At 37.3% G+C, this 15014-nt stretch overlaps 1 protein-coding gene across 1 annotated transcript in view; it reads right to left on the bottom strand.

Annotated features, from left to right (window-relative positions):
• The window catches only part of LOC124259349 (F-actin-uncapping protein LRRC16A-like), a 106399-nt gene that overhangs the window by 27841 nt on the left and 63544 nt on the right, over positions 1-15014 (bottom strand). Inside the window, 6 exon segments of the mRNA XM_046693472.1 lie at positions 1047-1079; positions 3750-3863; positions 5238-5325; positions 10160-10269; positions 10796-10858; positions 11036-11152. Of these exon segments, the coding sequence (XP_046549428.1) occupies positions 1047-1079; positions 3750-3863; positions 5238-5325; positions 10160-10269; positions 10796-10858; positions 11036-11152 (525 nt within the window).

Below are 15014 nucleotides of genomic sequence, written 5' to 3' on the forward strand. Positions count from 1 at the left end.
AAAAGTATTTGTCAGTTAGTTTGGTCAGAAGGAGGCTAAAATTAACGACCAACAATGGCCAGTTTGGGACCTATTCCAGCCTGGATCCTATGGGATTAGTGATTATATAAGATTTTATGTCAGTACTGTATTACAGTGGGAACTATCATAAAATGACTCCACACATTGGACCTTGAGAATCGAACATGACGACATAATGCTAACAACTACAGTGTTTTACTGTAAACAGGAAGTTGAATGTGTCCATGTCGCAACCCACTGTTATAACGTAATAACTCAGGAGGTTGACAGATTCAAATGCTACACTCTGCAATTTTAGCGATGTTTAAGACTGACTGACTGAGTTTGGTATTTACCCCGCTTTTAGCAATATTCCAGCAACATCACGGCGGGGGACACGAGAAATGGGCTTCACACATTGTGCCCATGTGGGGATTCGAACCCGGGTCTTCGGCGTGACGAGCCAACGCTTTAACCATTAGGCTACCCCACCGCCCCGATGTTTAAGAACAAAGCCAGAGTCTAGTAAACTTCAGTCTAATAACCAAATATAAACTCTAAATGCACAAGTGATGCTAAGAACCACTTTGGGCAGGTATTTTGAACACAGCTACATGGAGTCTCCACAGTGATTTAGGCTACCTTTTTTTAAGTCTTTGCTTTACAGACAACAGACAAATTTTACTGAGACAGAGAAAAATAAAATCAATTATAAATCAGACCGGCCGATAAACTAAAAGCATACGGCACCGAAAATATGCTTCTAAACAAGCACACATTATTAATAATTTTTCACTGATTTTTTAATAAATAATTCAACATTTGTATTCCATACTATTCATGTCAAAACACAGGGTGGTATTATTTTAATCCCTTCCTACTCTAGTGGATGAGAAAACAAAAACAAAATGATGAATTGCATTTTTTCCCGCCAATCAAGAAGTATTTTTCTGTTAAAATATTTTATGTACAAGTTCAACAAATGTTTGGCCTAACGATGGAGTTGTCCTGCGAATGTTCTTGTCCCGGCATACATAGCTACTTACGTGTAGGTAGTTTGTCCCTGTGTATAAACACGGCTGAAACAACATGCCAGGGAATACATGAACAACATGGAGGGTGGTCAGACAGATGAAGAAGCCACAGTGACGCATTATACATTTGTCAGAATTAAAAAGCATTTACTAGTGAATATACTCGAGAATGATCTCTGATTCATTTTAACAGGTGCTGTGAACTAGCTTATCCTGCATGCAAAGAAGGAAACTGATGTTAAAGTGATAAACTGTACATCAATTATAGGACATTTCGGAATGATTTCCACAAGGGCACAGGAAATTGAAAAAAAGATTTCTTACTTTTATGATATTTTTTCGTCATTTCCAAAGTGTTCCTCAGTATCGTGACATTATATCAAGAGCATAAGCAAAGTTAAATGCAGGAAGAATACAAAATACTATATATATTTTTAGTGATTAACCATCTTAACCTTGAAAACATTATGCCCCTGTCTGAATGTGGGTCATGTGCTACTATGTCCAAGATTTTAATTCTAAAACAAATGAGAGATCATTCTCATGAAAACATGTAAGAAATATATGTATATGAAATTAGATTATTAAAACACATTTTATAAATGTTTTATGCATATATTCTTTGATTATAATTTAGGCAACATAACATTTGCATTTCAAAGAGAAGGATAAATTCATAGTTTTCATGCTCGAGACTAGAATCTACATAACCCATGCTGTTCGTGCTGCATAAACATTTTCTTAAATCTAGACTTCTAAATCTCACATGCCACAACTATTTCTTTTAACTTACCCTCCAACCAAAGATAAGAATTTTCTATAAATCACTCAAACCTAAATTATCACATATGCATACTAAAATGTCTAAATTCTTTTAAGAAGGTGATTTCTTTAATTCAATTTATACTGAATTGAATCATTATACTAAACAAATAATAAGAACTGCTTCTACTAAGTAAATTTTGTTTGATTGGTCACATGAAAAAAATGAAAACAAATTAACAAGTACTGAACAATAAAATATCTGATTGTTGCATGCGGGTAACCCTTCTTCATTGACACCTGAACTATTGATTGTGTGAAAGAAATCATGGTGAAAATAGTTAATCAAGACCAAAAGCGTAAGATAAGAGTCAAGCCCAGTTAAAAAATCCACATGCAAAAACCCAAACCCAATGTGGACGTGCACAGACACTACAACACAAAGCTAGAAGGCAACCACATAGGGTTATCTCTCCTCAAAACAATTCTCAAGCTGCTGAACTGGTGCTCAAAGCATTTAACTACTGTGTGTGGAATGTTTGCAAAACAGCAAAAACGTTCAAGTGAGTGAGCGATTGGTGCTGAAGAAGGCATTTCCTGTATTTCTGTCATACAACATCCGTCAGCTGATGTGACCGAAAAGCCTATATCATACACCATTGTTCATTACCTTGGTGGAATGGGTATAGTGCTGAGAACAAGAGTCTTAATCAGAGTGAACACTTGATCAAAAGATCCTGGCAAGTATAAAGGGATGCAACTCTGCACAGTCTCTGTGTCATGACCCCAGAAACTTTCATAGAATTTGTAAGAAAATTGCAAAACTAAATGGCACTTCCAGTATGCATGGAAGAATGGCTGCCTCCACACAATACATAAGCCCCAGACATATCAACGCCAGCCTTCAGTACATTGTTTTCACACTGTTAATGTCAGGTCTGATTACTGAGGAAAGCATGACATTATTAGTCATGATATGATATGGATTGGGATTAGAGTGAGTCAGTGAGTATGGTTTGTTGCCGCTTTTAGCAATACTCCAGCAATATCACGGCAGTATTCCAGCAATATCACGGCAGCATTCCAGCAATATCACCAGAAATGAGCTTCACACATTTTACCCATGTGGGGAATCGAACCCAAGTCTTCTGCGTGACGAGCGGACGCTTTAACCATTAGGCTACCCCACCACCCTGCTTGGGATTAGAAAGAGTGATCAACAACTTATGTTTCTAGTTCTCAGTATCACCAAGTATGACCAATTTTGAAAGCCCAGAGACTTCAGCTAAAATAATTTTCTGATATTTTCTACATTTTAGTGGGTGTTACTCAAAACACATAGAAACAGCTGTACTATGCAATCTTTGTGAGCGAGTGTATTCCATTCAAATAAACCAACACTTCTGAAGACAAAATTTTACCACTCAAGACCAATACAGGGCTTCAGATGAGTTCATGGGACAGTTACTGACCGTCAGTCAAAATGTCCTGAAGATATTTTCAAACTTGATAAAGATTTAGAAGAATGTCCTGGCAAGTGAGGAAAGTCATGAAAATGTCCCGTTGTCATCTGTCGCCATTAAAGTCACTGCTAATGTCAAAGGTCCTAGGACTTGAGTACACCTTGATGCTTTTCACGTCGGCAGGGTAGGACCCTTGGACATAACGTTTCAAACTAACCAGCATCTGCAGCTGTTCAAATGAATGAGCGTTCTCAGAAGACTTCAAGAAGTAACACTATTATATAAATCATGTCTATGTTATTTGCTTGAAGATTAAAAAATATCAGATTCCACATGCAGTTCCTGAAAAAAGTACTGAAGACAGAATTCTAACTGTAAGTAAAAACCAAACCAATCACAATTCTCAATACAAACCATTCCAAAACAAACCAGTCTAAAACTAACCGATGCCACATTCCACACATTTTAACAGTCCTTCTTTTGCACTCACCCCAACGGTTGAAGTTCTTTTCTCATCTTTGTCATTGTCAGTATCTGTCTTGACAGTAGACTTGGAGGGAGATTCCTTGTAACTTCCACTGAGTTTCAGATTCAGGTGGTTTGTCTGTAACAATCAAAGAATATTACACAATAATCAAGCAGAACTATCAAATGTCTTTAAGAGAGGCTTAATTTCACTATTATGTTTCTAAATACTGTCTATACGCATAAGCCTGTGCCTGCAGTCGTTTCTAGGGAAATATTCTTTTTTTGTCTTTCAACACTACTCTCAGCCATATTCCTACAGCTACATTAATGAAGGCTGTAAACAATCCCTATATGTGGTCAGGTCACCATCAAATACATTTTGCATGTACCTATCATGAACCTAGCATGTAAACTTTAAGAGATATGCTCTGGACAAAATAATCAAACACATTTGGCACTAAGTCATGTTTCCATGGAAACAGCAAAAAATACAATTCATATCTGGATGTAAACCCCAAAAGGCACATCTAGGGATCATGCTTGATATGTGTACCAAGTTTGATGAAGCTAGCATGTATAGTTTGGAAGATCTGTCAGGACAAGATGACATCCTCATAGTCACAGCCTAAGTCGTGTGTTTCCATGGAAACAGCAAAAACTAAATTCTGAAAAACTTTAAAAATAGCAAAAGGCACATCAATGGGTAATGATTAACATGTGTGTGAAGTTTGGTGAACCTAGCATGTAAACTTTAAGAGATATGCTCTGGACAAAATAATCAAACATATTTGGCACTAAGTCGTGTTTCCATGGAAACAGCAAAAAATACAATTCATATCTGGATCTACCCCCCAAAAGGCACATCTAGGGATCATGCTTGATATGTGTACCAAGTTTGATGAAGCTAGCATGTATAGTTTGGAAGATCTGCTCGGACAAGATGACATCGCGCTATATTCCAGCTATATGGCGGCAGTCTGTAAATAATCGAGTCTGGACCAGACAATCCAGTGATCAACATGATGAGCATCGATCTACGCAATTGGGAACCGATGACATGTGTCAACCAAGCCAGCGAGCCTGTTGCAATATTCCAGCAACATCACGGCGGGGGACACCTGAAATGGGCTTCACACTGTAACATTGAAACGTACCAGGGTACAAAACAATGGTACTGGGAACTAATTAGGCCCGAATCCCCAAGGGATGCCACTTGTGAGAAGTGGGGTCCCTATTCAACAATTCACTGATATATAAGAGACCTTATTTCCTGCCTAACACCACAGGTAGACACAAAACCACATGTTTGAGGCGTATTCTATCCAGCATCCCAACACCAAGCTGCCTCCACCAGGGTGAGAAATATGGCTGAGATATTCAGGATGCTGCAACAAGCCTGGTATTGGGGACCTATGGCTGGACTACTATATGGAGGCTACTTCTAACATCTCACAGCGTTCTACATGTTCTAGTCACTGGAACCATTATAGATGAACATGAGAATACTTACCAGTGTCTTGTGGCTTTTGGACAAATTTTCTATGACCTCTTCAATGACCTGGTCAGAAATGTGTGCCGCCACAGCAAGATTCAGTTCACTGGAACAACAAACATCCACACCATTACACAGAGTAAACAACAACAACATCATCAATATTAATCCTCTTAATCCTGTCATCTCAATATTGTATTCCTACAAAGTTACCCACAACTCTTTAAAATGCTCTTTTAACAAATTCACTTTTCCAAATCAAGTGATATGAATTATAATTATTTGGGCTCTCCGTTTAGGTAACAACTAGACAAACAGCACACCAAATTAATTCCCCCAAATTAATTACTCTCTTCAATAACTATCAAAACTTCATATTGAAACCATAGGGAGAAGGCGATCATAAGTGGTGCACTTGTGCCTAATCCCGTTGTCTTTTGGACAATAAAATAAGTTTAAACCAAAATCATTTTTCTTATGAACAGTTTTTTCTTGTCTTTAACAATGAACAAAGCTGATTCTGGAAAACATAACTTATATACAAGAAATGTGAGCAAATAAATAATCACTAACTCTTGAAGCAAATCTGCAACTAATAACTTTGAATGGGTGACAATGACATGATATTTCTGTTCAAGTCAGTAATGACGAGGTCTAAAAACTAAAATATACTTCCTGCTTGTAGCACAATAAAATCATTCAAAATTGTTAAATATGATTCTAAATCTGCCAGCATAAGAAAGAAAAAGATTAGATGCATTTGGCTTAAATAAATGAAACTGCCTTAATGGTATCTTCCACTTTTAGAAATTAAACTAATGACTTCAGTATTGTCAAATCCCTAACACCAACTCCTTAACATTTAAGCAAGTATAGTCTTTAACCTTCATAGTAACTCCTTGAAGACTAAGCCAGACTATAGCTTTTAACAAGGCCCAGACTGGCAGAGAGGTGAAGGCCATTCCCATGCTTCACAGCCAGAGTCATGGAGGTGAGGGAGAGCGATCCAGGGGAAATAACTCAGTATCTTTTAGACAGCCAGGGGAAGTAACTTTGTAATTAAATCCATGAGCCTCCATACTATCCATTGCCAGTGTTAATTATTTTGAGCATATGTACTGTCTTTTAAACATCCAAGCCAGTCATTATATTTTGTGGTTTAAAGAATGTTGCTAAGAAATTAGCCATTGCCTTGTCTTATATGAAATTGTGCAATTCACTACTTCTATATATATTGGAATAACACTGTTTATGAGGAAAACAAACATGTTCATAATGTTAAAGAGATGTTAAGTACTTGTACAGCAACATGTACAATACTTAATTACATCATTCATTTAAATGTTTGGAGCAATCAAAACCTATAAACAATGTATTTGATCAATCAGTATTAAAAAGTTAATAATTACCTTAATTCTGTATGAGTTTTGTTGCAACTTTATATTTTACTAAACAACATACAATGGAACACCCATGTTGAAAAAATAAATTTTGAAAATAAATAATTTTCATTTGATTTTTTAATTTTGCTCTGGTCCATTGCAAGACTAGAAGGCACACTCAAATCATATGGCAATCTAATCTCTTTTTAAGATTCACAATATGTATAAACTGTGTTCTCCACTCACAGGGCAAACTACAACTCAATTGCCTGTTAGAAACTTGTTCCTCATCCACCAACTTTTCATCATTATAGCTGTTTTTATTTAAGCAAATTCATTATCACAAGGACCAATAGTGTCTACCTGTAATCTAATGTACAGGTATGTACACAGATCAATCAATATTTCCGCAAATGAGAATCACAGAATACAAATCCTATCAAAATGGAGCTCTGTGTCGCTAGGAAAGCAGAAAATACATGAATCTATGAATCTATGGCTTGTATACACTCCATTCTATCACCGGTGATACATATGGCCACTAACGTGGATTGCTGATGTAAACCACTGAGTCAAGCCTCAACCTCCTCCCAGAGACACAGATGCCAGTAAGTACTCATCAGCTATGTTCCCTTTGCAACATGAACAACTTGGGCCATATAAGACATCCTAGAACTACATTTATTTTAAAACTGAATCAAGCCATTCAATAAGATTGATGCCAGCAAGTGCTATGGACATTATTTTCTCAAATTACATTGCCTGTCCAGCAATGTCTCTCACTTTGCAGCATGCTCCACTTGGGCATATAAGGCCTCAAGACATTATAATACTATTCTTAACAACTGAAGAAAGTGTCGACCTGTTTTCAGTGACAAGAATGCCAGCAGATGCTCTGTACATTGATCGCTCAGATAATTTTGTCTAAAAAAGCAATATTGACAACAAGTGCAAGATGGGCCATAACAGTTCACAGGGCCTCAAAATATTGTGGTACTCTGTTTGACCAATGCAGCAAATGCTCTGAACATCGATCACTCAGAAAACTTGGAGTAGGTATCTCACTCAACTGACTGACTGAGTTTTGGTTTTACAGAACTTTTAGTAATATTCCAGCAACATCACGGTGGTGGACACCAGAAATGGGCTTCACACATTGTACCCATGTGGGGATTCGAACCTGGGTCTCAGTATGACGAACGCTTTAACCACTAGGCCACCCCACCGTCCCATCTCACTCAACAATGTGTACACCACTGGACACAACTCTGGCTCCCCACACTGCAACAAGACACGTGAAGACCTGGGTTGAATTGGTGTTCAGCAGCTTATGCTAGTCATAAGAAGCGACTAGCAGGATCGGGTGGCCAGGCTCACTGACTTGGTTGATATATGTCTTTCAGTGGCATTTAGACTGACTGACTGAGTTTGGCTTTACGCCGCTTTTAGCAATATTCCAGCAACATCACGGCGGGGGACACCAGAAATGGGCTTTACACATCTTACCCATGTGGGGATTCGAACCCGGGTCTTCGGCGTGACGAGCCAACGCTTTAACCACTAGGCTACCCCACCGCCCCTCAGTGGCATTTAGAAGTTTCACATAGATGTCCAAGATATTTTTATGGATTAAACTTCTTTTTTTATTTCCCTCACGACGCTGATATATGTCATCGTATCCCAATTGCAAGATCGATCGAAAGCAATCATCGAAAAACATTGGTTAGCATCATTTTTCAGATTTTCCTATCCAGGTTGTTAATGCAGATAAGTAAAACATGGTTCTTTGTTGTTTTTTGTTTTATTTAGAAAATGTGCCAATTGCATTTCCAAATTTCACATTTAATGTAAAATGATGCACCTTGCTACGTCTAATATATCATAAACATAAACTTCTTGGAGTCTTTGAGAAATATTTAGTCATGACCTTTCAGTAAGTGTTAGTGAATTTTCGAAGATTAAACATGTTTTCAGGTCCTGACAACTTCGATTATGAGAAAATGTGATTGGTTGCTTGGTCGTCAATAGCCACTGCGACCAATTTTTGATTATTTCAATTAATCGGGAACACCATTAATGCTCATGCTGTTGATCGCCGGATTATCTTAACTCGATTATTTACAGACGGACGCCATATAGCTGGAATAATCCTGAGTGCGGCATTATGCAACACTGTCAGGCATCGACAGGATTTGAAATGTTCATGCAAGGAGCATGACTTGTGTGACTTCCATGGTTTATATACAGCATCATATCACTGGCTGATTGAAACCAGCCATGCACCAGCACTACACCACACAGCAGCCATGTGTATTCCCAGTGATAGAGGAACATAATGCCCCAGTATAGTGAAGTATTGTCAATGATCTATGAACACGATGCTATATGAGAGAGTGAGTGAGTGAGTTAATATTTAACGTCAGATCGGCAATATTTCAGCCATATCGCTATAGTGAGAGAGGTCATGGTAGCTTCAATGAAGACATCACGGCATGGAGGTGAAGATGACTTCAACTGTCACATGAACAAAGAAAGCTGTCAGAAAATGCAAATAAAACAGCAACTTTGGGGGGATCTGGAAACACAATCTCACCTTTCAATATTCCTGGAAGAAAACCACTCTACAATATCAGTAACATATAGCAGATCCTTTGAGGTGAGGTGACATGGGTTTCATATTTGACATTTCGCGTTCACGATCATTGAAAATGTATAGAGGGATGCATGCAAAAGTGCCTGTGTGGGTTCAAATATTTAGTAGAGGCAGATGTTTGGGGGAGTTCCTTCAGGATGGATGCATGCTGCTCAGGGCCCTGTTCCTCAAAGCGATCGTAACCCTTAGACGATCGTAACTCCCATACTTTAACATGGACTTACGACAGTCGTAGGCTACGATCGCTTTGTGGAACAAGGACCTGATCAATATTTACCCAATATGACAACTTGGAACAGCCAGCATGGACCTCAAACTGTCTACTAATGAGAGCAATATTACCAAGTGACAAGTGACAAGTAAGTGCATCAACGCCAAGTCAGCCCCAGTGCCAGGCCTGTACTATTGAAGTGTGCAGTAGCTGTTAGCTGAAGGAGCTGAATACAGTGTCCATTAAAGTCAAATCCTTTACTCCGATCCTACAAGAGTTTGTATCTGACGATCCTGGTTCATGAGGCTGTCAAATGTCAGCTTTCATAAATGATTCTGCTTCATTTCCTTATCAACTCTGTCCTCATTTTTTCAAATTTTGATGTGAACAAAAGAATACATACAAAAACTCTTCGTAAAACTATAACTATTTTCTTATGGTGTCAGGGTGCCTAGATGCACCAACATATAACTATTCCAAAGCATCACAGCTTTGGAAATTTGTTTATTCCAAACTGCCCAACAGGAATCACATATTGTGTTCTGAAAGTTCACCTGAAGCCACTGTGTGTGGAATTTTTTGATATTGTTACAACTGAAGGTAGAGAATCCGGAGTAACAGATCAGAGTTTAACGAGACTGACAATGTATCTACCTCCACTACAAGGAGAGTTCTACTGGGGAAGGTAAATCACCTGAGTTTGTTGAAGATGTCGGTGCCAACACCATCTAATACCGATTTGGTGAAGTCTCGAGGGAGATTACTCTTTTCTTCACAGGTCTCTTTCAATGATGACTTGAAACCCTGAAAAATAGACACACAACTCAATAAAGAGATGTATATAAAATCAAAAAAGTAAATAAACCACTTAATGATGGATACAACTCAAGAATGACAAGAAAGTGTCAAAATATATATCAATGATGAAATCTATCACAACTACAAGAGAATGAGTGAGTGAGTTTAGTTTTACGTCGCACTCAGCAATATTCCAGCTATTTGGCGTCGGCCTGTAAATAATCGAGTTTGGACCAGACAATCCAGTGATCAACAGCATGAGCTGTCAAGCAAGCCAGTGAGCCTAACCGCCTCTTACGACAAGCATGGGTTACTGAAGGTTCATTCGAACCCGGACCTTCACGGGTAGCTACAAGAGAAAGAACTTGATCAATGGCAACTTGTAAAATGTCCACAAAATAGTTCAATTATTCAATGATGAGCTCCATTAAGTCTGCAAAAACAAGTCAATTGCTTAAAATAATTAGAGTCTCATTTCAGAAATGAAAATCTTTGTCCAAGTTTCAGTGCTTCCATATATCTTTCTTCTTACCTCATCATCCATGGCAGCTGAACAGTGTGTTGTGGTACATTCCAGCATAGCCACCATTGTTTTCTGAAGAAATAAACCCAAGTCATTTCATGAAGATGAAAAAGGTCATAATAAACATAAAATTAATTTGGTTGGCTTTTTTCCCTGAGTGAGTGAGGAATGTTTTACAATGCTTCAATGAACATCTTCAGTAAGATTGTACTGGTATTTAGTCTGGCATAGGAAGGGAGACAACTCTACCTTCATCTGGTTCTCCATCTCACGCCGCAGGTTGTTGGCGATCTCTTGCAGCTTCAACTCCACCGGGTTATCAGGATCCTGGGACTTGATCGCTATGTTCTGTAACCTTGGCAACAGCTAAACAGAAGAGGAGTGGCCAAAGTTATTGATTTGTGTTACTTTTGTAGAAAGTATTGCAGTGTTATTCATGCAGCACTCACCTTAAAAAGTATCAGAAATATAAATCCAAGCAAACATGGCCCAGACAAGGGCACAAAATTATTTTAAGTTATCTCTTCAAAAACATCCTGGATTCTTGCATCTTCATGGAAATCCATTACCAAGTAAGGAAATGTGTTGCATTCAAGGGGTGGAAATAACTTTAAAATTGCTAGTGTACTCCGGTTCAGTGGCACATGTAAAATCACTTGCCCTAATAATGTAATTTTTAGAGTAAAATTGATATTTTATACTTATCCTGACTCATGCTCTTTTGCTTGTCTTCTTCTTCTTGCGAACTTAGTGGAAACACTTGTATCTCCCTAATTGAAGCTCCCTTCAATGTAAAATCACTAATTAGTACTCACCATGAGTTACCCCCTTTCCACAAGCTCGGGAAACGAGGGTGCCACCTTCACCCATGTGCCTCACTCTCTCCTCATATACTGAGCCCAACATTTGAATTTACAGGGAAATCCAAAGTGTTATGTGGGGAGGATGGGAGGGCTGACCTCATGAGTCAGGATAAGTATAAAATATCAATTTTACTCTAAAATTACATATTTTTCCTTATCCTGACTCATGCTCTTTTTAACTTGTAGAATCCTCACGGAACGGAGGTGGGAGTAATAGAATACTTTGGATTTTAATAATTAGTGATTTGATCTGTGATGATTGTAATAACCCTATGGGAACTTCATAAAGGCACTGAACTGATGAATTCCTGCTGCTAACTTATCAGCTGCCATATAAAGGTTATTACAATGTACTTATTATGATAAAGTATATATAACATTAATACAATGCTTAAGACTGATAGACTTAAATTTGTTAATATGCTAGTATAAACTCCTTAGAGTTTGTTAGCTAAAATACTTTAAGATATAAACCTAGTACTAAGCTTAAGATATGATTAAACTTAAGCTAATTATATAATAGCAAAACTCTTTAGAGTTTGTTAGCTAATAGATTTATAATGTAACTATAGTACTAAGCTTAAGATAAATTTAGACTTAAGCTAAATGTATATAGTAAAAAACTCCTTAGAGTTTATTAACTAATATACTTTTATGTTATAAACATAGTACTGAGCTTAAGATATGATTAAACTTAAGCTATATATATAATAGCAAAACTCCGTCGAGTTTTGTTAGGTAATACATTTTATAATGTAACCATACTGCTTAAGATATGATGAAACTTAAGCTAATTGTATAATAGCCAAAAAACTCTTTAGAGTTTGTTAGATAAAATACTTATATGATATAAACCTAGTATTGAGCTTATGAAGGAAACCTTAAGCTACATATATAATAGCAAAAACTCCGTAGAGTTTGTTAGCTAATACATGTTATAATGTAACCATAAAGCTTAAAATATGATGAAACTTAAGCCAAATATATAATAGCAAAAACCTCTTTTAGAGTTTTGATAGCTAATATACCTATATGATATAAACATAGTACTGTGCTTAAGATATGAATAAGCTTAAGTTACATATATAATAGCAAAAAACTCTGTAGAGTTTGTTAGCTAATACATGTTATAATGTAACCATAAAGCTTAAAATATGATGAAACTTAAGCCAAATATATAATAGCAAAAACCTCTTTTAGAGTTTTGATAGCTAATATACCTATATGATATAACATAGTATTGTGCTTAAGATATGAATAAGCTTAAGTTACATATATAATAGCAAAACTCTGTAGAGTTTGTTAGCTAATACATGTTATAATATAACCATATTGCTTAGAATATGATGACACTTAAGCCAAATAGCAAAAAACTCTTTAGAGTTTGTTAGCTAATATACTTATATGATATAAACGTATTACTAAGCTTAAGATATGAATAAGTTTAAGCTACCTATATAATAGCAAAACTCCGTAGAGTTTGATAGCTCATATATTTTTATAATATGAGTATAGTACTATGCTTAAGATATAAATAACTTAAGCTACGTATATAATAGCCAAAAACTCTGTAGAGTTTGTTAGCTAATGCATTATCATGTTACCATAGTACTACTCTTAAGATATGATTAACTTCAGGTAAATATATAATAACAAACTCTGTAGAGTTGTTAACTTATATATTGTATGATGTAATAATCATAGTATTGTGATGATAAAAGGAACTTATGCAAATTATATATAGCATGTAGCTATTTAGTACTGTTATAAGATAAGTAGAAATCTGTAAGATTGACTTATCTTCTCGAGAGAACTGTCAATTGTTGTCTGCGAGGACCATGGGATCAATTGGTGGATACCTGAGACGTCCTCGGTGGTGATATCTCTCAGATAATGGTTGGCAACCACCATATCGGATCTCCAGAAATAAACCCTCCATTATTCAAAAAAACATTTGTGTAAATCAATTGTAGAAGTTAACGTTCTAATATCATGAGTATTAAAGCTCATGGAGGGTCGGATTGGGTCCATCCGTCTTGTATGCACATAGTATGACAGTTCTGATCCAAGCGGAGATATAGTGCGTGAGACTTCATTCTGCCTAAGTTGAAGATAGAGGAAATAATCTGTTGCATTTTCCCTTCCTGTTTGGTTCGGTGGAGATAAATTTACAGTGCTCTTGCTGGCCATCGTGATAGAATCATCGTTATCATGGAGCCCAAGTATGTTATCCAAGCGTGTTCATAAACCTCACTTGTGAGGTGTTGGAGTACTATATTCAGATCCCCAAGTTGGGCGTGAAATTTCCGTTTTAATTCTCCAATCAGAAGGTTAAGTAGGTTTACTAACCATCCAGTTGTGTTAGTAGCTTGATGATTAAATTCAACTGTAGTCTGAGGCGCTGTGGGTTTAGATCAACTTGTATCCCGTCGTCTAGGTAATTAAGCTGCGAGGTTCTTGGCGATGTAGGTGCACAACCAGGTGTGTCTGTCCTCGTTGAACTTTATGTAAATTAAGCCTGACTGCCGTGCTCTCGTCCTAACTTGACAGGGAGGCCTCTAACCTGAAGAAAGCAGCCCAATCATGAAGGTTCAGGTTAACTGGACTGTAAGGAGGCTTGCTTTCGTTCACTGATATATAGTTGTCACTTGTGGCGTAAGTCTTGAACTGTGAATTAAGATCGACCTCTGCGTGGGTGCGTTGTCCATCAGCGGTCCAATCAGAACAAGGCATTTTGATTCTGTAGAATACCAGCTGTGATGTCACGGTGTAGTAGGAAAAACCTTGTATAAAATCTTGCCGTCGTTGATATTAGCATAATCGTCGGTCTTCACCGTAGCTTCGAAGTTACCCGAGTGACCACGTGTTTGAGAGGGTTAATGGTAGCACGCCTTGAAACCGGTAGCGAAATACCTCGCTCTGTAATATTAATGCTGGGTAGGTTATTTTCCTGGCTGTCGTGAAAGTAACTTCAGTTTGAATCTAATTCCGACTTCCTTATATAAAGGTACAATAACCTTGCAAGTTGTCAGCTTGTAGACTGTATACATGAATGTATCGTCATAATTGTAGAATTAAAGCTGAACTTGTTGTACATATTTCTTCTCAGAAAAGTTGGCGATTATGAGTTATACTGGCTGTAACAAGGCTGCTGTTCAATTTCAATATTGAATTGTCTGCAGATATGCGTAATGGTCGCATGTAGATAATCGTATCGTCGTCGTCGGGATTGCATATTCTAGCCATCTATACGGAACAGTTGATTTCTGTGAAGATCTATGAAACGTCGTTGACTAATTAATACAGCGATGTTCTGTGTTGTAAATAGCCTGTGCAATTGTCTTCGCGTAGGCTTATAGATGGCA

This window comes from Haliotis rubra, unplaced genomic scaffold, assembly GCF_003918875.1.
Source record: "Haliotis rubra isolate DU_JTF1 unplaced genomic scaffold, ASM391887v1 Scf72, whole genome shotgun sequence".
NCBI classification, from domain to species: Eukaryota; Metazoa; Mollusca; class Gastropoda; order Lepetellida; family Haliotidae; genus Haliotis; species Haliotis rubra.